This window comes from Cornus florida, unplaced genomic scaffold (genome assembly GCF_030987335.1).
Source record: "Cornus florida cultivar Cherokee Brave unplaced genomic scaffold, ASM3098733v1 CherokeeBrave_3.0.0_Hap2_Chr07, whole genome shotgun sequence".
Taxonomy (NCBI): Eukaryota; Viridiplantae; Streptophyta; class Magnoliopsida; order Cornales; family Cornaceae; genus Cornus; species Cornus florida.
In genome coordinates this window covers 782,117-807,214 of record NW_026775577.1, presented here as the reverse complement: position 1 = coordinate 807,214, position 25,098 = coordinate 782,117, and the positions used below count along the sequence as shown (strand labels likewise).

The 25,098-nt window shown below is 36.0% G+C and overlaps 4 protein-coding genes across 4 annotated transcripts; 3 read left to right on the top strand and 1 right to left on the bottom strand.

Annotated features, from left to right (window-relative positions):
* Positions 1–2,706: 2,706 nt before the first annotated feature.
* On the bottom strand, positions 2,707–5,267 carry LOC132315627 (exocyst complex component EXO70C1-like). Its single transcript, XM_059813966.1, has one exon. It carries the CDS (start codon positions 5,031–5,033, stop codon positions 2,982–2,984), a length of 2,052 nt encoding a protein of 683 aa, XP_059669949.1. The 5' UTR covers positions 5,034–5,267; the 3' UTR covers positions 2,707–2,981.
* Positions 5,268–6,349: 1,082 nt separating this feature from the next.
* Positions 6,350–8,747, top strand: LOC132315628 (sirohydrochlorin ferrochelatase, chloroplastic). Its single transcript, XM_059813967.1, has 6 exons — positions 6,350–6,529; positions 6,803–7,017; positions 7,143–7,204; positions 7,796–7,906; positions 8,011–8,103; positions 8,348–8,747. The coding sequence occupies exons 1-6, from the start codon at positions 6,483–6,485 to the stop codon at positions 8,447–8,449; spliced, it is 630 nt and encodes a 209-aa protein (XP_059669950.1). The 5' UTR covers positions 6,350–6,482; the 3' UTR covers positions 8,450–8,747.
* A 937-nt stretch (positions 8,748–9,684) lies between these two features.
* LOC132315626 (probable serine/threonine-protein kinase PBL7) lies at positions 9,685–17,166 on the top strand. Its single transcript, XM_059813965.1, has 5 exons — positions 9,685–10,182; positions 13,616–13,809; positions 14,009–14,198; positions 15,300–15,700; positions 16,282–17,166. The coding sequence occupies exons 1-5, from the start codon at positions 10,029–10,031 to the stop codon at positions 16,720–16,722; spliced, it is 1,380 nt and encodes a 459-aa protein (XP_059669948.1). The 5' UTR covers positions 9,685–10,028; the 3' UTR covers positions 16,723–17,166.
* A 1,444-nt stretch (positions 17,167–18,610) lies between these two features.
* Positions 18,611–24,855, top strand: LOC132315625 (probable protein S-acyltransferase 7). Its single transcript, XM_059813964.1, has 5 exons — positions 18,611–19,154; positions 20,365–20,547; positions 22,370–22,663; positions 23,698–23,931; positions 24,062–24,855. The coding sequence occupies exons 1-5, from the start codon at positions 19,056–19,058 to the stop codon at positions 24,521–24,523; spliced, it is 1,272 nt and encodes a 423-aa protein (XP_059669947.1). The 5' UTR covers positions 18,611–19,055; the 3' UTR covers positions 24,524–24,855.
* The last annotated feature ends 243 nt before the right edge of the window (positions 24,856–25,098 follow it).

Sequence of the window (25,098 nt, the reverse complement as noted above, 5' to 3'; positions counted from 1 at the left end):
TTAACATATACAAAAAGAAGGTAAGATCAGATTTTATTTGTCTTTTATAATTCTTTCCCTTCTTTTTGTAATGCACTATATAATTCATTTAATACTACATTTATGGTATTTGTAATACTGTTATGGAATACTGCATTTATGACTATAATCTCTGTATGGAAAATGATACTCTTTTGATTCTAGCTCTCTTTATTTCTCTCTTGAGGATAGTTTCAGAATTGGAAAAGGCCATATGTTCTTGGGTAACACCACTCTCTTTCTGTCTTTTCTTTCCTCCTATTTTGAATATTTTAACTAGAAATTAAGTGTGGCATCCAGGATGCTTCTCTATGGTCAAGTTCAAGTATACCAACTTGGTTTTGATAATATTGGAAGCTTTCTCATTCTTGCATTGACATGTTCACGTCAGTTAGATGGGTTTAATACTGCCCTTTCTAGATTTTTCTCTAATGCCATCAAAATTACTAAGATTTTGTCAACTTGGATGTATTTACATATATATATATATATATATAATATGCATAGCAGTTAATGAGATCTGATTAGGAATTTGGATATTGAGATTAGAATTAACTTGTTCAACTCAAGGTTGAAGCAAAATATTTAAATTCACCTTGATTGGTTGCACAAGGTTTGAAGTTTGATTTGATTATTAAAATCATAAATTTTTTATATGATTAATGATTGGTGGTTGATACGATCTGTAAGTAATATCTGTGGAGGTGTGGAGGTGTGCCTTATATGAACTAGATATGTTCTGGCTCATAATGGGCAATCTGAGCACAAAAGGCAAATTATATTAATAAAATAAATGTTGAAATAATTTTTTAAAAAGTGAACTTTGAGGACAGATCACTAGAATGGAAAGGGTTAGAAGCCGTGACGAGGCTGTAAGTAGATAAAATTATAGTGATGCTACTGCATCAGGTACGCTTAATGATAATTCAGAGAGCCTGAGGAAACACATTCTCTATGTTGCTATTTCTGATGCTAAATTACTGAGCTTCTGTACAAACTTTATTGAAATATTACTTTAGTTTCAGATATTGTGAAATGTTTTTCCTTGATGTGCTTATAGCCACAAATACGATATTAGTAGGTCTGTGTTGGCATTCTTAAGTTATCTGTTTTTAGCCTTTTATAAACTGCCACTATGATTATATGATGCAGCCACTGGAATTGTGGAAGGGAGGCCTATGGTGTAGGTTCAGGAAGGACCTGTTATTTGAATTGGAGTTCTACGATTCTAGCTAAAACTTGGGAAAGAAACTTCAAGATCATTCTGCTCAAAAATTGAATTTGGAAGCTGATCACTTAAGCAAAAAAACTAATAATAAAAATAAAAAAATAAAATAAATGGAAGAAAGTTATTATTTTTTTAGGAGATCATTGACAATCTATGATGTGTTTTAGGTGGAGTATGAGAAATATTGATCATTTGATCTAAGTGTGGTCTTAAAATTTTATTTCACTCTGATAATTGTAGTTGTTGTAGTTTGAATTGATGAGATTGATTATGAAGAAAAAAAAGATTGATGTTTAAAAGGACTCAAGCTGCTAGAATGGAGAAACTTATGATGTCTTAAAGGAATGATAATGATTAAGATGTATTTGTTATCCAAGACATGTATATGTATCCTGTACTTATTCTGTTATCATATGAAGACAAAACAACATGTTGGTTGGTGGCTTGACAATGGGACATTTGGTCAAGTAGGAAGCATGGGTTATTTCCCGTTTGTGGTTACCGTAAATGTGGTGGTTGATAGGATTTGTAAGTAATATCATCTAGATTATTATTATTATTATTTTTCCTGTGGAGGTACGCCTTATATGAACTAGATCTGTTCTGGCTTATAATGATCTCAATTTGAGCACAAAAGGCAAAGTATATTAATAAGGTAAATGTTGAGATATTTCTTTAAAATGTGAACTTTGAGGACAGTTCACTAGAATGGAAAGGGTTAGAAGTCGTGACGAGGCTTTAAGTAGATAAAATGGTAGTGATGCTACTGCACTCATTACACTTGATGATGATTCAAAGAGTCTGACAGCCTGAGGAAACATAGTCTCTATGTTCCTATTTCTGATGCTAAATTACTGAGCTGCTGTATAACTTGTATTGATTTAGGTAGTTATATATTAGGAATATATTATTGGGAACACAATTTAAAATACTATAAATATGAAAAAGAATGGCTTATAAAGCAACTTAATAAAAAGTAATTACAAACATGACAACTTATATACAATACTTTCATATTTGATAATTATTTGTACAATTAAGACAAACTTAACCATTTATTAAATTTAAAAAAAAAAAAAAACAAAAAAAAAAAATATCTAACTTTTGGATTTTTGAAGGGCTGAGATAATAAAGAAATACTGCGTGCATGATAAAATATGATTTCCTGATTCATGTTATAATGATATATAAAATAGAATGGTAAAACATATGTTGTGTATATATTCTATCCCAAAACAACTATAACAATGTTTTGTTGAGTTGAATTGATCATGGAGTAGCTAGTTACATGCATTTCATTCCATCCATATCCAAAGTACATCCAAGAGCTTCGATATATGGTGGTAATTAATTTTTTGAAATTAATAATGGAATCCATCTACAATTACATTTAATTAGTAGAAAATTTAAAAGTCTCAAATAACTAAGAATATAATTAAAATGAAAAATTAAATGCCCTGGGTATACTTATGGAATGCAAGATAAAACAATAAAATAAACAATGCAATACTCTAATGCAACTATTTTTGAAGGACAGCAACAAGAGTAATAAAACCATTTGCCTAGGGTACCATACCCTCCGATGCTTCAAAATTAACCTCACCACCTTTGATTAATTAATATCTTCATGATTTATGTAGGTACGTAGTTCCATCATGCACAAAGAAAGCTGCTAGCTCTACATATATATATAGGTATCTTACTTCTCTGCCTGCAACTGCAAAGTAGTAGTCGATCATGGCCGCCTCCTCCCCATGGGCGGTGCTGGACTCCCGTCGAATAGCTCTTCTATATATGTCTCTAAATCTTCAGGCTGATATTTTATATACTTGTCTGATTGCCTCCCTGATGTAAGTGTCTGACTGTACCTTGCCATAAATGACCGGTATGCTGGTATCACCACCGCCGCTATAGATACCCTCAGCTCTGACTGAAGCTGCTCGTCACTCACCATCCACGTGCACTGCGTCTTGTGTATCTCCTCGAACATGGTGTTGAAGTTCTTGAACCTGTCCTTCAGCACCTGCTTCGACACCTTCCCATTCACATTCAAACCCTCCTGTGTCAAACACTGCAACAGTCTCACCCACGTCTCTCTTTGGTAGTTCTTGTGGTATTGCCTCACATCTGCCGATTGCTTCCGGCACCACGTCTCATCTATCAACCCTTTGATCTCCGGCGCACTACGAATCTTCTGCGAGATGTACCGTCCGTTGTTCATCATGAAGATCGAGCTCAACGAAATGTCTTTGTACAGCTTTGATTTCGCCTCCAGATTTGCGTTTAACAGATCCATCACTTTCATAACCTGCGTTGCGAATGGTGATTGTTGCACCACCTCCGTCTGATTATTATTATTATTCATCTGATCTTGTGCCGCGGTGTAATCGAAGTCTGATCCCGAGTTCATTGAGTCGGCTCGTTCAATCATCTGGTGCTCTTTGAACACTAGATCCAACGTTTCTTTGTATTCACATGCGTATTTTAGATAATTCATGGTGTAGCGAGTCAAGGGGTGAACTGCACCGCCTGGAACTGGAGTCTTCGCTGTATCGGACTTGATAGAGTTCTCCAGCTCGCAAAAGATACAAACCATTGCCTCGCCGAGTCGGCACCGAGTCAACAAAGCTTCGGATCTGATCTCATCTTTCAATTCCTCCGGAAACAAACCGTCCATGGCGGGAATGAGATCACGCAGGATCTCATACGTGTCCAGAAACTTGAACAGCTTCTCCGCGGAGCGCTTCGTCATGGCGACAGCTTCCACAAAGTTGAGAAGTTGAATCATTGTGATCCGTGAGAGGTTGGCAAAGAGGCTGTCTGAGATGGAAGCGTTGTGGTCGGAGAACAATGAGTCTGTGAACCTCCGTTCGCCGGGGAGGTAAACGGTGGTGCATTCCTTGAAAGTTTTGATCCAGGAAACCATTGCTCTCTCCAGCGATTCCCAATTCATCTTCTGAACATCGTCCATGCTAATCTTCTCAAACTCTAGCTTACGCAAGCTATCTTCCAATAACTTCCTTCTCACATCAATATACACCTCACAACACTCTGTATCGTATCCTCCTAATATCATGGACTTGGTTATTCTTTTCAGATTCGACATCACGTCGTCGGAATATCCCGGGAAATTGCTATCTCCGGTGGTGTCCGATTCCGGTGTTTCTTGATTATCTGGAGATTTATAATCTTCCAGAAGAGATCTGAACTCGTCCTCCAAATATGACATTGCGCGTTGATGAATAGAACAGATACAATTAATGGAGGAAGCGTACTTGGATTCGGAAGAGAATTCACATAGTGACAATGTGAGATTGGAGATCCGATCCACGGACTCGAAAAGCTTGGACGGGTCCTCCACTGCCAGCAGACTCCATCTCACGGAGCTTTCAGTATCATAATTTGTGATCCTTTCATCAACAAGAAGTACAAATTGTTGGAAGGATGATGTTACTTCTGGAGGATCAGATTGTTGAGCTTTTGCGGTGGAGAGAGCGGAAATAAATTGATCGATTTCTTCCAAGACTTTAACTACATCAGAAGAAGAAGGGGGGCCGGACTCTTCCACAATATTGTCCTGTTTTGGTTCATTCTCTGCAGGTGATGGTGGTGCATTGTCGTCTTGGTTTTGTGGGTGGTGATCAAGATGTTGTTCTTGTTCACCGTCACGGTAGGCAAAGCTGTAGGATTTGTGAGGAAGGTGTTTATCTTCTTCTTCTTCCTCTGTAGGCATTGCATTGAAGCTTAGGGACTTCTCAGGAGGATGTTTATCTTTCTCTGCGTCCATTGAAGCCAATAGTAATAATGAATGAGTTTGGAAGTTTATTGTTGTTATTGTATGGAGGAGGGAGGAAAATGTTTGTTTCAAGAAGATGAAGACATAACAGAGATGATAGACAGAGAGCGGAAGTGAAGGGGGGAATTAACCGTTTAGTATTTTTTCTTTTGTTTTTAATGCTAATATTTTTCTTTTGAATATATATTTTTATTTTTTAATAGATGATGATTATTTTTGTGATTGTTGTGGATCATAGAGAGGGATTGATTACAGGGGCACAAAGTGTGGAATTTTTCTTGGTTGAGAGTGGAGTCCGTTTGTTGACGGTTGACTGATTCTATGACAACATTCGTGCTTTCACGATCCATCTCCATCGTGCACTCTTGATATTCAAATGTCATTGCTTATATTTTAGTTTAACAATTTTTTTTAAAAAAATTATTTTCCCTCATGGAAGGATATGTTTTCTAATCCGTATTAAGTTTAATGGATAGAGAATTATCTATCTACTAACTATTTCTTACAATTTGGAAGGTTTGGAAACAATTTTGTAAATGTATGGAACTTTCTCCTTATGCAGTAGGTTATTCACTTGCGGTTCATTGATTTATACGGACTAACTATTCATAAACAATTCAATCATTTATCGTTATTAATTTGACAGCATATAAAGTAAATTTTCAAATGTATCTAAGTGGTTTATGAGGGGATCCATTTTCAGCTTGTAAATAGTATATAATGTAGGTCCATAAATAATGTGAATTTTTTTTTTTTTTTTTTTTTTTTTTTTTTTTTCACACGTGAAATTGTTTCATAAATGATGGTATACTACAAGATTCGAGTTTATGGTTTATAAGGTTGTCCCCTATTTACCTAGGGGTTGCAAACCATAAGGTTGTCCTTCACTTACCTAGGGGTTGCACTCGTGCTTTCTTTCTCTAGCCCTGGTTCAAAACTTCAAAGAGTTTGCCTTAGCGGGGTTTCATGGTCATAAAAGATAATAATTAAAATTAATAAACAGAAGAATGCAAGCAAAATGCATACACGGTCTTTTAGTCCAATGATATCCTCCATCTTTTAGATGGTGGTGGTGAGGGGTTCGTCTCTCCAAATGAACCTTTTAGATGGTGGTGGCGAAGGGTTCGTCTCTCCAAATGAACAAAATGGAGTGTGTGAATAGAGCGTGTTTCTTATAAATAAAAAAAAGAAAAAAGAAAAAAGGGCATTCATAATTTATATTATGTGTAAATATATAGGACTATAGGAGTACAAAGCCTTTGTGAAGGCCCAAAAATAACGTCGTCAGTGTCCATGGACCAACGCCACTAATGGACTATTGTAGCCCCATTAAGTACAGAGTTAATAGACGCCGTCGTATTGCTGGTCGTATCATACGCATTGCATTCCAGCTTCCTCCTCGATGAGGAAATTCCTAATTTCCAAAGCCTGATAGCAAAAATGTTAATGGAGTCATCGTCTCTATCTTCTCAATTCACACCGAAAAGGTACTCTCTCTCCTCTCTCTCTAAATATATGTATATATATGTATACACTATATAAAGCAAATTTCATTTTCATATTTCCTTTCTGGGTATCATAAAAACTTTTCGATTGTAGAAATTGTTAAACCCAGCTAAACCCACAACTGTAAGCGCTAATCAAATTTCCATCAAAAAATAGCCGTTTTGTTTTACGATTCTTCGATTTTGATGCGTAATTTTCATGTTATATCTGCACAATTTGGGTTGATGTTTGGTATTTTATGGGGTCAATCGAAGGCCAATTACAAGGGACTCTGGAAGAAACCCTGGACAGTCACTTCCGGGTTTTGTAAATTTACACAAATATCCCTCCAAAAGCAGAAATTTATTAACAAGATTGTGTTTGGCCTCTGGAAATGGCGCTGTTAATAAGTTACATAGTGTTGGTGAAAGAGACGGCGTCATCATTGTCGACCATGGATCGCGTCGCAAGGAGTCCAATCTTATGCTTAGTAAGCTCAAATAATTACTTTAATAATTTTAACTAATTTCTTATTTAATTATTGTGAGATTTCTATAAGGATTGAATGAGTTTTGTTGTAAGGAGCTCATGAGGTCAATTTTTTGCGAATTTCAGATGAGTTCGTGGTCATGTTTAGAGATAAAACTGGGTATCCGATTGTCGAGCCTGCCCATATGGTAATAATCCTTGTGCTACTATTTTTGTTTGCTTACTGGAATGAACAAATGAATAGGCACAATAGAGTGGAGGTTTTATATTTTGTTACTTACCAACTCTGTCTTAGTAACCAAATGTGTGTAGCATTTCTAGCTGTTTTTCTTTTGTTTAAATTGAGGAATTTTTTCGTTTTGTTTATTTAAATCTCGATAACTTCTTTAAAGATCAAAATGTGCAATGAATGCAAGCTTCTCAAGGCTCTTATTCTATTGAATGTAAGTTCCTAATCAGAATTGACTGTAGCTATGGTCTTACATAGAGCGGAATGGAAACCTAGGATTCGTGTAGCCGACCCAAGTAATTGGGAAAAGACTTAGTTGTTGTTGTTGTTGCATATAACTTCCAAATCAGTATTCTCTCACTTTGTAAGATAATACCAAAACCTTTTTTTTTTTTTACCCTTTTGATCACTTTCACAATTATTTTGATTGTCAGTATTCTGTTCTATGTTGTCTTTTAAGATCAATTATATGCATTTTATGTAAATGTTTTTTTTTTTTTTTCTCCCCACATTCTTAAAATCTCACTGTTGATATCTTTGCATTGAGTAGGAGTTGGCAGAACCATCAATAAGTGATGCATTTGGTTTATGTGTTCAACAAGGTGCAAATCGTGTGATTGTAAGCCCATTTTTCTTATTCCCTGGACGGCATTGGCACCGGGTAAATTTTCATGATATCCTTTAATATTCACAAGATATGGTACTGGTATACTTGATAAATATAAGAGAACTACGAAAGGCATTATGACCTCAGTTAATCTACAGGACATACCTTCTTTAACAGCTGATGCTGCGAAGGAGCATCCAGGCGTGTCATATATCATAACTGCACCTCTTGGTTTACATGAGTTGATTGTGGTATGAAGCTTATTCCTTTCTTTCCTTGGTTATTGTATTCCATCCCGATAAATGCTTCTGAAGCTTCGAGAAATTCCCAAATTATGCTCTACATTAAAATAAACCCAATATAGAGCCTTATTTTATGGTGTATCAATAATTTGCAAATCATTCAGAATTTTTATTTTGTTTGAGAAGGAAGACAGCGGCTACTGTTCAAGGTTCAATGTATCACGTTTTAATGTTAGAAGGTTATGTATTGCAGGATGTTGTTAATGATAGAATCGGACACTGCTTAAGCCATGTAGCCGGAGATGCAGCTGAGTGCTCAGTTTGTGCTGGAACAGGCAAATGTCGGGAATACTGATTAATGAAAGTGTAATAGAACTCTGAGGATCTATCTGAAGCACGGGCATGTTTGAACACAAGGACAGAAAAAAGTGACCGGTAAATTTGATAACCGATTATAGCACCAGCTAAACTGTTCTGTAGGCTACATGTTAAATGATACTGTTATTTGTCGGCGTCCAATCAAATGGATTGTGGACGTTTATGATCATCTGATGTATAATGTTTTTTAGGTATTAGAAAGGGCCAAATTTTGATGTTCCTCTTTGCAAATATTTGGTTCTGGAAAGTTAATGTTATTTGATTGTTCATGGTAACTGATGAAACATAGTATTGGTTCTACACCTTTTTGTGAACTTCATGCTGGACTGGGTTTATGCAGAGCTAACTACATCCAAAAATAGTCTATCATATCATAGGAAGCTGTTTCAATTTTTTAATTTATTTATTATTATTATTTTTTTTTGGTAAGTGCTATATTGTATGTACTAAATATAGTGAATTGACTTTGAGTAACTTGAATATAAACTAATAATATTTTGAGTTCGCAAAGAAATTTTCTTTTATCATAGAAATTGATTTCTTATAAAATGAGATTGACTTTGTTACTTGAAGATAAATTAATACTGTTTTGAGTTCTCAAAGAAACTCTCTTTTAGTATAGAAATTGATTTCTTGTAAAATGAGATTCACATATCAACTTTAGAAATTGATTTCAGCCTACTATTTCAATTTCTAAATTTAAACCTAAAAAAAAAAAAAAAAAAAGTGATCAAATTTACCTTTTAGATTTTTGTATTGATTTTTGAATATTTGGATCAAAATTTGACTGCCTAAATTTCCAGTAAGAAGAGAGATCGTAAAGCTTTATTATTATAAATAACACTCCACTTAAAGTCTTTAGTACTTTTCTAATAGTTGTGGATGTCATTTTAAAATTACAAAAAAGAAAAGAAAAGAAGTGAAGTGTGAATTTTTTTTCTTTGAAATTTTAAATTAAAATGGGAGGAGAAGGGCATGAACGATTTTAACATCCAACTGTGAAAGGTTTCAATTTATAAATAAAATTCAATTTGTATATTCAAACTATAAAATTTTGATTTTCAAGTTACTCACCATTTTAAGTAATACCAGAAGTTGTTACTATGTTGTTACTCGTTTATCCATACAATTAATTGATCCATTTTAAGTAATAAAATTTAAGTAATACCATAATTTTATAAATTCGTTATCCAAACAGAGAATTACGTTAAAATTACGTTACGTGAGAGTAGGTAATAATAATATGAAACAAAACTGCACAGAGAGAGATAGAGAGAGTCGCGTGTGTGTTTTGGCGTGATTATTGAGAACGGCGTAGACACACACACAAACACACACGCGAATACACGATTCGATTCAATTTGATTCTTATGTATATACATTATATATATATATATATATATATATAAGAGGAGGTAACATCATTCGATTCCGAGTGTAGCCCCATCCGGTCGCTACCTCCCTCCTCTTCTTCTACCGCGAATTAATAACCTTTCAGCCAGGTCCCAGAAAGACACACACATTATATATATATATATATATATATATATATATATATGTATAATTTTGATATAAAGTCGTTGATTGATAAATTCAAGAAAATGGGATACTTCCCATGCTTCGGTAGAAGGAAAGGGATGAAGCTGAGAAGCGAGGGAGAAAGTAACCGAATGTCATTTCACAGACCTAATGTCCCTGATATGCCTTCTGGTCAGTTTTCATTTTTTCCTTTCTTTCTTTCTTTATTTATTTATTTCTGATATCATGCTTTTGTTTTTTTTATTCCACTGAACCAAGGAAATTTAAGTAGGTCATTTATGTTTTTATTTTTATTTTTAATTCCAGTATCATATTTAATTTGTTTGTTTTTTATGCTAGCTTTTATATGTTTCTTTGACTCTTTTCTTGTTTAATCAGCTTAAATTATTTGAAATGTGGAGTCCATACATGTGATTGTTCATAAAGAAATGGACTTTGATGATCAATTACACTCGCTAAGAATTTTTTGTGGGATAATAGTGTCATCATTTCAGGACTAAAACCTAAGGAAACCACATATTGGGTTGGTATAACAGGCAATGGAAACTTGGAAAACTGTAGAGATGTCATTTGTGATGAAGTGTCATTGTGATTACTTCTATTACGAATTATGCTAAGATTGTCTGAGAGCCTCATTTTTTTAAAATTCCGAAGGTTTGAATGAGCTCTTGGCAATTTGTACATGTTATTTTTCTGCTACTTATTATGTGGTTTCAATGGTTGATTTGCAACTCCATGGGGCAATATGTTGAGGTTGTGGAGACTGAATCACAAGTTGCGGTGTCTCCAATCAAAGTCTGGGAGAACTTTGATCTATCGGAGCTGAGGAAACTTCAATCTTAGATAGCAATGTTGGCTCCAGGAGAACTTCAATCATTCGGAGCTGAGAAAACTTCAATCTCAGAGAGCAGTGTTGCCTCTTATCGAAGTCGGGGAGAACTTAGATTGATTGGAGGTTACGGAAGCTTCAATTGTCAGAAATAAGAAATACAGGATTTGTTTCCTTAACTGAGGTTTATTTCCTTAGAAGTTTATAGACTTAAGGAAAGGTTGTTTCCCTATAAATATTGGGTCTTGTACAAACCCTAATATGTGAAATGAGTGCGTGGTCCGAGAGATTGATTGAAAGCGAGAAAGAGAGCAAAGAGAGTTCTCTGTTGTAAACACCCATCATTATTCATTGTGAAATTTCAGGTGCGCTCCATGGAGGCGTGAACATAGGCAAAAGATTTTACCAAACCACGTAAATCATTTTTTAATCTTGTGTGATTGTTTTTCTCTTGATTGCTTGTTTGTTTGCATTATTCCCCCACACAATATAGCTAGAGGGTTGACAAAATATGAGGGATTGCTTTCATCAACTTGTTTTGCATTTTAAAGTAGTCTAGTCGAGAGCATTACAAGAGGATAATTGTTAGATAAGTCTCATCAAATACTGAAGCAGGGTACTCATACATTGCCTTGAAGAAATTAATATTTCTTGCTTAGGCAGGCGTAGGAGACTAATTATCTTAGGATGGCCAACCCTTGGCTTCTGTATTTCTTTTGACATTGCCTACTATAATATAGATACATAGTTCCTACATTTCAGAAAACAATAGCTCCCTAATCCCAAGGTACACTGATTCATGAAGATCGCCCAACAGATTCAATTTTTTTTTTCCCCATCAAGTGCACTAACAATGCATTACTTTTTATGATGATCCTAATGAAAGGGCATTTTTCAATTTCCAATAAGAAAATTGACGTTCTTTCCCATCTCCTATCACACCTAATTGTGACTGGCACATCAACACAGAGAAGTGTGCTTCCTGGTATGCTGCTATGACTGAATTCCATTCAGCATTGCAGGATTTTGAAATTTACAGAGCTGCAAGGTGCTTATTGCACTCCTTTGGGTTGAATTCATGGGCAAGACAATCACGTCAATCCAAATCCATGTGATTCCTTTTTCCGCAACTGTTGCTTGGACATGGTCTACAGGAACACGATTTTGTGGCACTTGTTGCTAATCTTGTCTTGTTGGTTGTTGACTAGAAACTTCTTTCTTTTGATTTTCCTACACCTACTTCTTTCCTTGAGATTGAAATCAGTGAGTTGTTCCATATCAGGAAATATAATTCTTTTTCTTGCTTTTCCCACATAAGCATTTCTGTAGCTCACCCCAGTAACTTGTCACAAGCTCCAAGCAATGGCTTGTTGTCTATAATTGTGTCAACCTGAGTAAACATTGTCCATTAGATAGAAAGATATATCTTGATACGGCATTGGTTTCTGAAATACTTTCAAGTATGGTATATGGTTTTAGAAGTTCAAATCTTTGAGATAATTCTCAGTGAAGAGATTGTCATTGAACTTATAACAGTTGCCACACCATTTTAAATATATAAGATGTGTCTTTGAATTTAAAGAAGATTTGTCTTCTTGAGTACCTCAACCTTATGCTACATGGACTGTGACATCCCACATTGCCTGGGGGAGAGGTTTGATGTCGCATATATGTGTGGACACCTCCTAACTATGTAGATGCATTTTGTGGAAAACCGTGAACATGGAGAGCAGAGTGTGTAAAGGGGACAATATCTACATGGGTTGGGTGGGTCATGACATGGACTCTTTAAAGGTAGTGATGTACCCATCTTGGACACATATTGCTCTAACATGGGTATGGGATATGTGTCCGAAACTTTTGGTTGGACATGTACTTAAAAAGCATATCCAATCATTTAATTATATTATGTTATTACTTTGACATGAGTTAAGTGCTTATATTGAATACCATAGTAGATAAAAACATTACTTTTTACTCTAGAAAATAAAATAATTAAATAAAATGAATATTTAGCATTGTCCATGTATCCTTCTATTTAGAGATTTGACATGTCCAATGCATGGATACATACCCGTACCTGACACATGTAACCGAGTCCATGTAACATAGCCTCAACTATATTGCAAACTTCTCTTTGAACTACTAGGAATCAGGCTGTGCTGGGTAATCATCTTTCTTTCACAAGCATACAGCCTTTTCCCTTTGTTGATTATGTGGTGTAACATTTGGTTCTCTACAACCAAACGGTTTCTCCATGTTAGTTTAGGAGATACCACTAACAACACTAAAGAGATTAGTAAAAACAAACATGATAAATGACAGCGGAAATGATGCTATTAAGTGATTTTAAAACTCAAGTGATGACATGAAGAAAATGCCATTAGTGATGACAAATTGAATTTTCAATGTGGTGATGCTTCAATGCCATGAAGAAAATCACTGCAGCAGAGTGTTTGGCTGGGATGAAAGTTATTCATTTATGGATGTTTAAAATTCAAAATACAAAATTGAGTACGGTCATTTCTTGCACCACTAGGGAAAAAAAGAAAAAGAAAAAAAAGAAAAGAAAAGAATTGGTAAATGCAAATAAACCTCCACAAAATTGAATTGCCATCTAAGAGTAATTACTTCTGAACTGAGCTGATTTTGTGTTGTGAATAATTGCGCTTGTTACTCTTTTCAAATTTTGCTTTAAACTCTCTGAATTTTACATGTTGGTGCTGGTTTCATAGTTTATCTCTCTCCTCTATATTTAAAATCTAATTTTTTCAGTTGGATCAAAAATCAACAAAGAGCCTAAACTGGAATCATTGGTTTCAAAAAATGCTACACATGCCAATCATAAAGTTGAGACATTTACTTATCGAGAGCTCGCAACTGCAACGAACAATTTCAGGATAGGGTCCCTTGTTGGGGAAGGTGGTTTTGGACCAGTATACAAAGGGCAAATACAGAGCACTGGTCAGGTAATTCTCTCTTGCTGGCTAAATTTTTGTACTTTGCTGAATTCTTACAAAAAGTAGCATATATTTGTGCTCATTTTCTTGAAAGAAAGAGCACATGTTTTAATGTCATCCAGTGATGGATATGGTTTCTCTTGATCTCGTGTCCTGAAGAAGTGTGTGCATTCTTTTCGTAGATAAAGGGTTCTGCTGTTGTTGGCAGGTTGTTGCTGTTAAAAAACTTAATCAGACAGGTTTTCAAGGGGACAAAGAGTTTCTGATGGAGGTTCTCATGCTCTCTCTTCTGCATCACTCTAACCTTGTCAATTTAATTGGTTACTGTTCTGAGGGGGACCAGCGCCTTCTTGTATATGAATTCATGCCCTTAGGATCATTAGAATCTCACCTCCATGGCAAGTACATTCTCCATTTGTCTTTTTTTTCTCCTCCCCCCCCCCCCCCCCCCCCCTTCTATTTACTTTTTTTTTGTGCTGCGTGGACTCTCATATATACTTTCACACATCTGTGTCGTCACACCATGACATGGGTATAAGAAATGTGTCCAGCACACGAACTTGGATTGGACACCTCAGTGATTCACATGTAATGATTGAAAAAGTAAAACAGGAATTTGATAGAAAATAACTTCCTACTTATGAGACCACATGCCATTTAATTTAAATTACAATAGAGTATTTTTTAAAGAACAAAATGTCAAACATTACACTATATATATAACATATAATATACTTAAATCCATAGTATATGTCTACATACCCGTATCCAACTCTTGGACACATTTTCCTGTGTCCTAAGATTTGGGATTCCAGGAGGTATAAAACTTAGTTACACACCCACGGCCTTTAGATTATTTGATTTTCATATCTTGACAGGTTTATTTACATCACATAAATGGCATCTGCCTTTAGAAAACTATCTATTTCTGCTATACTTTCCAACCTCCAAGTATAAATGCAATACACCAGGGAATACTGGTCCACATGAAAGCACTTTTTAATTTCAGTGGAACAAATCACCATGGGGTTCGTTCCATGTCGTAATAACATCCTTCTTTCACAGGATGATGTCCTGGCAGGCAGGTGAACCACTCCAAGCTTAATTCTTGAGTGAAATCTGTAGGATAATCAAATTTCAAGGATTAGTGCAATTGCAAATCTGACAATTAAACTTCTCATTCACCTCCTGAACAATGAGATGCCAATCTTTTTATATCTCCTTTGTTTTTTGTATTCCACACTTGCAAACTCTTTCACAGTTCACAATAAAAAAAATTCAAGGTAACTATAGCATATATGTTTTTTGTGAAGGTTTAAGAACATAAATAACCTAATAGATACTCAATGTCTTTGAACCAGTGCTATATTCTAATTGTGTGTGTAAGTATGATAAGTTAGTGATTATATTGCATTTATGCTACTTTTAGCATTTCTGACTATTCTTAATCAATATGATCTATTAAACTTAAAACTAATAACCGTGGAATCTTTTTTCAGATTTAACACCTGATATGGTGCCACTGGATTGGAACACTAGGATGAAGATAGCAGCTGGTGCAGCCAAAGGATTGGACTACCTGCACAATCAAGCTGACCCTCCTGTAATCTACAGGGACTTGAAATCATCTAACATATTATTGGGTGAGGGGTTTCACCCAAAACTTTCTGATTTCGGGTTTGCAAAATTTGGTCCTGATGGGGATAAAACGCATGTCACCACCAGGGTCATGGGCACTCGTGGGTATTGTGCCCCTGAATATGCTGGCACTGGTAGACTGACAAAGAAGACAGACATCTACAGTTTTGGTGTAGTCTTATTGGAGCTGATTACTGGACGGAGAGCATTGGTTCCAACACATGAACATGGAAAAGATACACTTGTACCGCTTGTTGATTGGGTACTTGACTTTATCTAAGAAGCTTGTAGAACTGCAATTGCCAAAAATGTAAAGCCTTCTGGTTAGATTACCAAGGGAAATTCAAATTCATGTCCTCTTTTTATTCTTGCTTTTTACCATTAACAGCACTTTCATGTCTCGCATACTCGATGTACGAACTAGGAAGTTCATCTAACATGTCTTCTCAAGATTCTCCTTTTACAGTAATTTTCATCTGATATGATGGATTCTATTGTAATGGAGTTCTTCTTATTGAATGATTTTTATCATCCAATCTGGTAGTATATCAACTTAAGAGTGTTGCAGAACCCAAACCTTTTGCATAATTACTTTGTATGATAATGTTCAATTGTACCATAACTACATTGATGCATCGGTGTTAATTGTTTTTTCAATTAAATAATTTTTTTTAAGGGAATCCAGTCTACCTGAAGTCGGTTGCCCTAGAGAAGGAATTTGACAGTACCAATATTGTAGGTTTCATATACCTGTAGTTTGTCAGTGTTTGGTTTATCATGCATGTATTCTCATACTGCAACTAATAAGTTTCTGAATTACTTTTAATTTCGTTGATTTTGTAGGTAAGTCCCATGTTAAAAGACAGCAAGAACTTTATGCAATTTGCAGATCCACATCTGAAAGGCCAGTTCTCAGAGACTGTCTTTCGAAGTGCTGTAGAGTTGGCATCGATGTGTCTTAGAATAGATTCTAATTCTCGCCCTGATATTAGCAATGTGGTGTTTGCTTTGAAGTACTTGACTTCCCAGCAGCATGATCCAAGTGCAGCTCATGGAAATAGCAGTAAAGGTGAGAAAGGCAGAAAGATATCAGAGAGAGAAGGACGAAGAAACGAGGGCATGGTTGATCCCAAAGGGCCTGGGAGCAGCCCAGATGAAATAGGGATGTTAAAGAAGGATGCAGATCGAGAGCAAGCTGTTGCAGAGGCCAAGATGTGGGGAGAGAATTGGAGAAAAAAGAGACGACAAAGTGCAGAACTTGATAATGGTATAGTGAACAGGTAATAGCATATGACAGAAGGATCGACTTTCGTAATAAATGCTTAGACAGAATTTGCAGTCACAGCAGAGTTGAGCATATTAGAGTTCAATATCATTCATGCAGTGTTAAGGGGCTTAGGCTTTAGAAGTTGTTTATTCCAGTTGAATGGCTAGAGTTCAGGATGGACAATAGTTGTAGAGACAGTACAGGAGATGTTGGTTTGTAATGGTTACCTGGGATGGGAAAGAAGAATACACTAAAGTATAGAACATTACTTCATTGACGTTATGTCAATTCATCCAAAATGGAACAAGAGTGTTTGAGTTCCTAATCTAGTATAGTTACATTTTACTAAATTATTATGCGTGTGCATAGGTTTCCAAATTGTTCCAATTGACTGTTTATATATGGTTGCATACATCGAACCAGCTTTTCTGAAATAATTGTATGAGAGTTAGATTTTGTAACGCAAGTGTGTTGCATTGTAATATAGTTGTGTGTAAAGAATCTCATGAACAAAAAGTGTACGAGTTCTTTGTATTTTTTCAAAATATATTTTGTTTTAAATCTTATAACATATTTAATTCCCCCAAGATTTGGATCAGCATTCTATATATAAGTACTACTTGACAAAGTAATTATTGTAAAAAATGGGATTTTAGTAGTATATGACGAAAAATGGGATTTTAGTAGACGTACCCCCTTCTTCTTCTTTTTTTCTTTTTTTTTTTTTAATTTCTCTTTTTTTTTTTTTTTTTTTTTAACCTGACAAACAAAGAGGAGCCGTACAAATCAAAACAAACAATCCTTAGCTGCTAGAAGAAGAATATCAAGCGGAATATGGGCAAGAGCAACTTCTTTAGGAAGATGACTTATGGAAAGGGCCGCAAGAGCATGGGCCACTTCATTGCCATGCCTATGGACATGGCTATGACATGATGAGGAAAAACTCTGAAACACCACTTGAATATCATAGGAAATGGCTTGAATGTCAACTCGCTAGATCAACGGCAGAAACAACGTTAACCATAGTCAAAGAATCAGATTCAAACCAAACCTAATTAAAAGGGAAAGATAACGCCCATAAGACTACGTTACGAAGACATATAGCTTCGGCCGAAGTCACACTAGAAGCCGGGAACGGACTAAAAACCACAGCTTGCAAAATAGTGCCCGACGAATCCCGAAAGAAAGCTCCACCTCCCCCCACTTGGGAAGATTGAGAAAATGACGCATCCACATTACACTTAACAATACCTGGATGAGGAGGCAGACATCTTGATAATGAAGATGAGAAACACGAACAGGAGCTGGAGTTAATCATACCACATGATAGACGCAAATGCGATAAATTAGAGACCTTCTTGAATTCCCAGAAATTTAAACATGTCAAACTAACAACTCTTTTAAGCATCCCAATGCTTTTCATTAAAAACGAGTTTATTTTGAGCCTTCTAAATAAACTAGTAACAACAAGCAACAAATCCCAACACATTCGACCCCCTCCTTAGGCCTCCATTGGCGAACCAAACTCAACCACCAATCCCCAGAGAAAGAAAGGTAATCCGTAGCAAAGTCAAACTGAGGTGGGGAGAGCTTCCAAACCTCAACGGAATGGGAATACTGAAAAAGCAAATGACGTCCCCCCTTCGTTTTGAGTTGGTGGTGTTGCTAACACCATTCAACCACCACTGTTGCTTTGTTACACATTTTCAACGACCTAACAACCCTGTTTATATATATATATATCATTATTGCATTATTAACTTAAATTAATCTAGTTTTGGTACCGTGATTCAAGTGAGTGATATCATTACTGCATTATTAACTTGAATTAATCTAGTTTTGGTATAGTGGATACAAGTCAGTGATTAAACTGAAATAACGACTATATATATATCAGTGATGTATAAGTGACTGGTGAAGATCCAACAAGGGCAGATGGTCCACAATCACCTGCTGACTGAGACATGCAATAACATCAAGCCACGTCACTTTCGGCCACCATCACAGTCGCACAGAGATTCTCTGTCGTCGAATAAAAAATGAAAAAAAAAAAATACAATGCTTTACTCAGGACATAGACAAACCCTCCTTCTCACTCCTCACACCCTCTCGTTGGCTTCTTCGCCCAAACAACAAACAGTGGTTGAGTTCTCGCCGCCGGGCATTCGCCGGAATCTGACGAATTTTATGGGCCTATTTTATGACCGGAAAGTGTAAACCCTAGATTAGCTCACAATATACGTACTTTTGAGCTCTTGTTGTATGAATTGTACTTGTCATCGACAGTACTTCACAGTTTCTGTTGTTGTATTAAAGATCTGAAGTTGGGATTTGAGAGAAAAACAGAGTTATGTATGTGGTTCCTCCTCCGAAGCAGTCCGATCCGATATCCGGATACACTAGCGGCTCCGATGGTTTCAGGATTTACCAGACATGGAAAGGCGGCAATGTGAGTTTCTATTACTTTTCTAGGGTTTCGTTTTTATTAACAATGTTTTTTATTTTCATGTTTTGCATATAAAAAACGATTCTTGTTAAGTTTTGTAGTGAAAATCATGAATCTTATTTAAAGGGAACTCTTTTTTTCTTTTTTGTCTATTAGGAAAATGATGTACGGAGTAATTGATAATATATATACACATACACTCACAAAATTGTGATCAATCACACGGGTATTTGACGACATTTTTGCTGTATCTTTATTGATTGAAATAGTTTGGATTGCTAATATCTGGTTGGCATGTGTACTGGAATTACGGTTTATGTTGCTAGATTCTGTTTGATGGTATTAAATTTGTGTGTTTAAACATGTTATTAAATCACACACTCACGCATCTACTTTTTGCTCAATGGGGACTCGAACCCTAGACCTTATACTCTCGAAGGAGCGGAAGTATCATCAGGCTACAAGGCCTTTGGTAATTCTTTCGTTTTTAGTTAAATCCTTGTATGTACCGATAGGCTCCATTGATGAAGATACTTGATTAACTATTGAAACTGGTTTATCGAGACTATGCAAACAATTTCATAGCTTCTTGGATTCATGATTGGAAAATGTTGAAACTAATCATCTAACTTCCATAAATTATCACCTTTTTAGTTTTCATTCATGCATGGGTTTACAATAATTAATACTCATTATCTTTAATTTTTTGTCCTAACCATATACACATCTTTACTTATCAATTTTTTTTTAACCATGTGTGGTTGGCATGAACAATCTCTGTGAGTTTCTTCTAATTTTATAGAACCACTTCTTGGTCGACTTTAGTATTCTTTACTAACTTGATGGAAAAATTGTTTTTTTTTTCTAGGTTTATGTGTATAACACTGAACCCTCTTATCCTTTCTTTATTCTTCTACTAGCACTTACATTTTCCTTCTCATATTGGTCTTCTTTTTACTTCAAATTTAGGGGGGAAAGGAGAGACAAAAGAGTATTTCACTACATAACAAATTTTCTCTAGTTAAACCAAATTGTCTTACTCTTCTGTATGCTTTGAAGTATAGGAACTAGCAATATAGTCTACATGCATTTTATGGGGAAAACATGTGAGGAGTCCTTTTTGGATGCTATACTCTTACATACACTTCAAAGATTAATTTCTGAATATTGTCTTTTAAGGTATTAATCAGTTCAATATCTTGCCTGCATGCAGATATTTTTTCTTCAAGGAAGGTTTATATTTGGACCAGATGTAAGGTCGCTGTTTCTCACCATATTTCTTATTGTTGCTCCAGTCACAGTTTTCTGTGTCTTTGTTGCTAGAAAACTGATGGACAAATTTTCTCACCACTTGGGAATATCAATAATGGTTGTGGCTATTGCATTCACATTCTACGTGAGATCTCTCTCTCTCTCTCTCATACACACACACACAGATTCCTTTTTCTTTTTGTTGATATATTTCTGAATTCTCTTGTAGATTCTTTTATATGTCCGGTTAGATGTTCTTATAAATACCAGTTACTTTGGATTCTTGGTGTATATGGATCATATTACGTCCAAGTTTGTGTAAAAAAATAGCTTTTAACATGGCTTACTTTTTTGGTTTGGATGCAAAGCTTCTTTTTTGTGCATGAAATTCTTGCTTATTGGAATACCTAATTCTTGTTGGCAGTGGGCATCATCTACAGTGCTGCTAAGCCTTAATAAAATTCCAAAACTAAATTCAGCTGTGTGACGTTGAACATGCAGTCATTGTAAGCAAACCACAACACTTGTATTGACTTGGCCGAAAGTCTGTTATGAAAATATCACTGATTTGGTTTGAACTCGCCCATCAAACTCATGATAAAGTGAAACTCAGCCAAGAAGGCTTGTTGTCTTCAACTAAAACTTTTTTCTAAGCTAAGGGATGATATAGTTCATGTTAAAGGTGTTACAAGAGGGATGCCAAAAGGAGGCTGGATTTATGTTAGGAGAAATGATATGATAACCTTTTACTAACACTGCTTATCCCAAAGGTTTAAGCTATATATCAAGCTCCAACACCCTCCCTTGCATGTACCCTTTTCTTGACATGGTGAGGCAAACAAAACAAACCAAGACCAAAACAAAGTGCAAACTCCCACACTGAACCAGAAACAACTGAACAAACATCTATTTTGTTCGTTTTCCCTCCTAACATGGAAATGCGGTATAGAGGAAAAAAGAAGAAGTTTAGACTATTTAGTATATATTTTTTGTAGTTTTGTGGTGTGTTGGTGACTGTGTGTGGCAACTAAGTTGGGCAGGGTTTAGATGGATGTTCTTTGATTTGGTTTGTGACAGTTAATAAGGACTCCTCATCAAGTGCCAGGCTCGTAAGGCCACAACAGATGATAGCTAAGCCCCTTCAGTTTGGCACACATAAACCACCAAGTTTAGTAGGCTCCAGGGCTCAAGATGAGTAAATCCTAGTTGACGTGTGTACAATCCTATAAATAGCGATTATACGTAAAAGTACAACAAAAATCCACTTAGCAAGTACTCTTCCTCCATTTACTGCCTTATTTCCTGCCTCTCCTCAGTAGCCTGTCTTGGCTTTCTCCCATACACGACCTCCCAGAGGTCTTGTCATCAGAATGTGAGAGTTAACTCCCATTTTCCCTCACCATACATATAGAGTATGCAATTACTTTATGACTATATATATATTTTCCTAGTTTACTTTATGACTACATTAAATGACTGAGATGTTATAATTTATTCATGGAAGAGGCTCTGTGTACTTAAGGAATTTAACCTACATGATACATAGGAGGGAGACAGCATAGGTTGGTGTTCTTTTGGGGAATTGTTTTCTGACCTTTATTAATTCCAGTGTCAAAGTTCAATTCAGTTCATCCATCGTACCATTGTTGTGCATCGGTCAGAGGAGTACCATGGTTAGCTCTATATTATTCTGTAACAATATTAACATGATGCCCAAATCAATGGCTAGGATGCATTGATTGGCTTGATTTTTGGATGAAGATTGCCAGTCAGATTATTATCTCGCTTCAGGAGTCAGAGAGTGCCTTCTACTTTTCCACATATTGCATGCACTACATCCAAACCCATTCACCACAAACCCAACTAAATAAAATCAATTTAATTTTTTTTAGTATTGAAATTTAACTTGGTAGATATTTTTTTTTTTGATAAGTCAAATTTAACTTGGCAGATATGTTTGATTTCAGATTTTAGTTGTCCTCCTGCTAACTTCTGGAAGAGATCCTGGTATAATTCCTCGTAATGCACACCCTCCAGAACCAGAAGGCTATGATGGAACTACAGAAGGTGGTGGCCATACACCCCAGTTACGCCTTCCTCGCATTAAAGAAGTAGAGGTCAATGGGATTACCGTGAAAATCAAGTATTGTGATACATGCATGCTTTATAGACCTCCCCGCTGCTCACACTGTTCAATTTGCAATAATTGTGTTGAACGATTTGACCACCACTGCCCTTGGGTAGGACAGTGTGTTGGGCTGGTAAGAAATGCGCTCTCTTAAATTGTTTTAACACTTGTATTTTCCGTATCCATTTATCATAAATATGTTACTTTAACCAAATATATGGCCCATACACAGCACAGGATTACCTTATTACTACTAGAAATTGTGGGTTAGGTTGTAGCTCATTATGTTATGGTTTGTTAGTTGCTGTTCACATCCTTTCTTCTCTCTCCATTATTTGTATTATGAAATTTTCTTTGTACTGGAGTTATAATCGTGTGGTCCAAAGACCCAATAAGCTTGAGCATGCACGACATGGACATTCTTTAGTTAATGAAATTTTCATTTTATACTAAATAATGGGCATAAGTCAGAGCTGGGCAAAAGTATCAAGGTTCATCACCATTCTTCCAGTGCATATAGGCATTTTAAAATAGTACTGTCCAAATTTAATCCGGTGGCCGGAGTTAACTTTTGAGCTTTCTAAGTTTGCATTCATAAAACAAGCGTGATCAAATTACTGTACACAAACTTAGTATCTTCTAATGGTAGTTCCGTGATCAAATTACTGTATGCAAACTTAGTATCTTCGAATAGTATGTCCATATTACACAAGGAATTAACCATTTGGGGGGTGTCAATGCAATTTACCCTTTATTTTATATATATATATATGAAAGCCAACTAGTTTCTACTAGTTAATTGATTTTTTATCCATCTGGGTGAAGGCAGGATTTCCTCTTAGGTCTCTGATAGTGTTACACTACAAGTTAGGGTAGTTGCATTTTTAAAAGTAAACATGAAATTGTAGAGTCAAGATTTTCTCTTCAGCAACATATTTAGCTCCTGAGATATATATGGACTATAAGTTGTTTGGCTATAGATATTCATGCATCTAATTTGATGAAATATTCCTTCGTGCAAGCAGATTCACATTTTTTTCATGCATTTCTTAGAATTGATGTTTAAATAATGGTGTAGAAAATTTTTTCCTGCACCAATCTGTGATCATGTACATCTTGAATTAGTTAACATTATATTGGTCTGAAACTTGGACAATTATAATGCAGCGGAATTATCGATACTTCTTTATGTTTGTCTTCTCGACGACACTTCTTTGTATATATGTTTTTAGTTTCTGCTGGGTGTACATCAAGAAGATCATGGATTCAGAGGAGACAACAATATGGAAAGCAATGATCAAGACCCCTGCCTCCATTATTCTAATAATTTACACCTTCATATCAGTGTGGTTTGTTGGTGGCCTAACTGTCTTCCATTTATATCTCATCAGTACAAACCAGGTAAGAGTGCTGCTATCTTCCTCATGTCAGTATCTTATAGCTTCGATTATGATCCATATGATCCAAAGTGTATTATTTGTGAAGAACAGAACAGGGAGAAATTTTATCTGCACTCCATTTATTTTTGCAGACTACTTATGAGAATTTCAGATATGGATATGATCGGCGAGCCAACCCTTTTAACAAAGGAGTGGTGCAGAACTTGATGGAGATATTTTGCAGCAGTATCCCTCCATCCAAGAACAATTTCAGCGCAAAGGTGCCAAGGGAACCTGGATTTCCGGTTCGATCAACAGGTGGTGGTTTTGTTAGCCCAAACATGGGGAAGGCCGTTGATGACATAGAAATGGGTAGAAAAGGCGTGTGGGGAGATGTCGGGTGTGGGATAGATCATTGTGAAGGGCAACTTAGCAACAATGATGGTACAAACGATAAAGATGGCGGATTAAGTGAAAAGTCCCCAGATATAAGGACTACAGTAGATGAGAGGGACCGTGCTGGAGTATATCCCAGGCACTCCAGCTGGGGAAGAAAAAGTGAAAGCTGGGAGACGTCGGCTGAAGTTGTTGCTCCAGCATCTAGAGTGGGGTAAACAAAGGGAGCGGTAGTAGCAGCGTGATGATGTCCGGAGCTAGGTAACCAACCAAAGCTGTGACTTTTCAACTTCAACAATATTTGTGTGCATTACGGCTCAACACAGTGCGAAGTGTTGGTTTGGCCATTTTGGTTTATGAAGGAATAGCACGGTTGTGTGATTGTCTTCATTTCTGGGTTTTGTATTGCATTCGTGAAATTTGTTGGTGTTAAATTGTAGTGTGTACGCTGAAGCCCCATATCTTTGTTGTTCCTGGTGGTGTTGGGATTGGGTTGGGCTTTGTGTTTGGTTTTGTCCAAGTTGACCAAACTCACATGCATTACACGTGACTACATTTCTAACTCCAAGCTTGTTTATATAAACTGCCCAAGGAAGGCTTGATCAAGCTCAAAGTAAAGTTAACAATTTGTCAATCTTTGCTTTCCTCTTCTTCCTCTCGCTATATGTCAACTTAGACCTGGTGCTAGTATGGTTATTCTTACATCCACCAATAATAACATTTTTTAATTTCTTTTAATCCAACCACTGGATTATATATACCTTTTATGTGTTTGTCATGCGTGCCAAGTATT

What these genes read in the sequence shown, in the direction of transcription:
- LOC132315625 (XM_059813964.1), top strand. Translation starts at nt 19,056, where the DNA reads ATGTATGTGGTTCCTCCTCCGAAGCAGTCCGATCCGATATCCGGATAC. An exon ending in CTATTGCATTCACATTCTAC is followed by an intron (nt 20,548 to 22,369) that starts GTGAGATCTCTC and finishes GTTTGATTTCAG; the next exon opens with ATTTTAGTTGTCCTCCTGCT. An exon ending in ATCTCATCAGTACAAACCAG is followed by an intron (nt 23,932 to 24,061) that starts GTAAGAGTGCTG and finishes TTATTTTTGCAG; the next exon opens with ACTACTTATGAGAATTTCAG.
- LOC132315628 (XM_059813967.1), top strand. Translation starts at nt 6,483, where the DNA reads ATGTTAATGGAGTCATCGTCTCTATCTTCTCAATTCACACCGAAAAG. An exon ending in TCTCAATTCACACCGAAAAG is followed by an intron (nt 6,530 to 6,802) that starts GTACTCTCTCTC and finishes GGTCAATCGAAG; the next exon opens with GCCAATTACAAGGGACTCTG. An exon ending in CTGGACGGCATTGGCACCGG is followed by an intron (nt 7,907 to 8,010) that starts GTAAATTTTCAT and finishes GTTAATCTACAG; the next exon opens with GACATACCTTCTTTAACAGC.
- LOC132315627 (XM_059813966.1), bottom strand. Translation starts at nt 5,033, where the DNA reads ATGGACGCAGAGAAAGATAAACATCCTCCTGAGAAGTCCCTAAGCTTC.
- LOC132315626 (XM_059813965.1), top strand. Translation starts at nt 10,029, where the DNA reads ATGTATAATTTTGATATAAAGTCGTTGATTGATAAATTCAAGAAAATG. An exon ending in ATTAGAATCTCACCTCCATG is followed by an intron (nt 14,199 to 15,299) that starts GCAAGTACATTC and finishes ATCTTTTTTCAG; the next exon opens with ATTTAACACCTGATATGGTG. An exon ending in TTGTACCGCTTGTTGATTGG is followed by an intron (nt 15,701 to 16,281) that starts GTACTTGACTTT and finishes TTGATTTTGTAG; the next exon opens with GTAAGTCCCATGTTAAAAGA.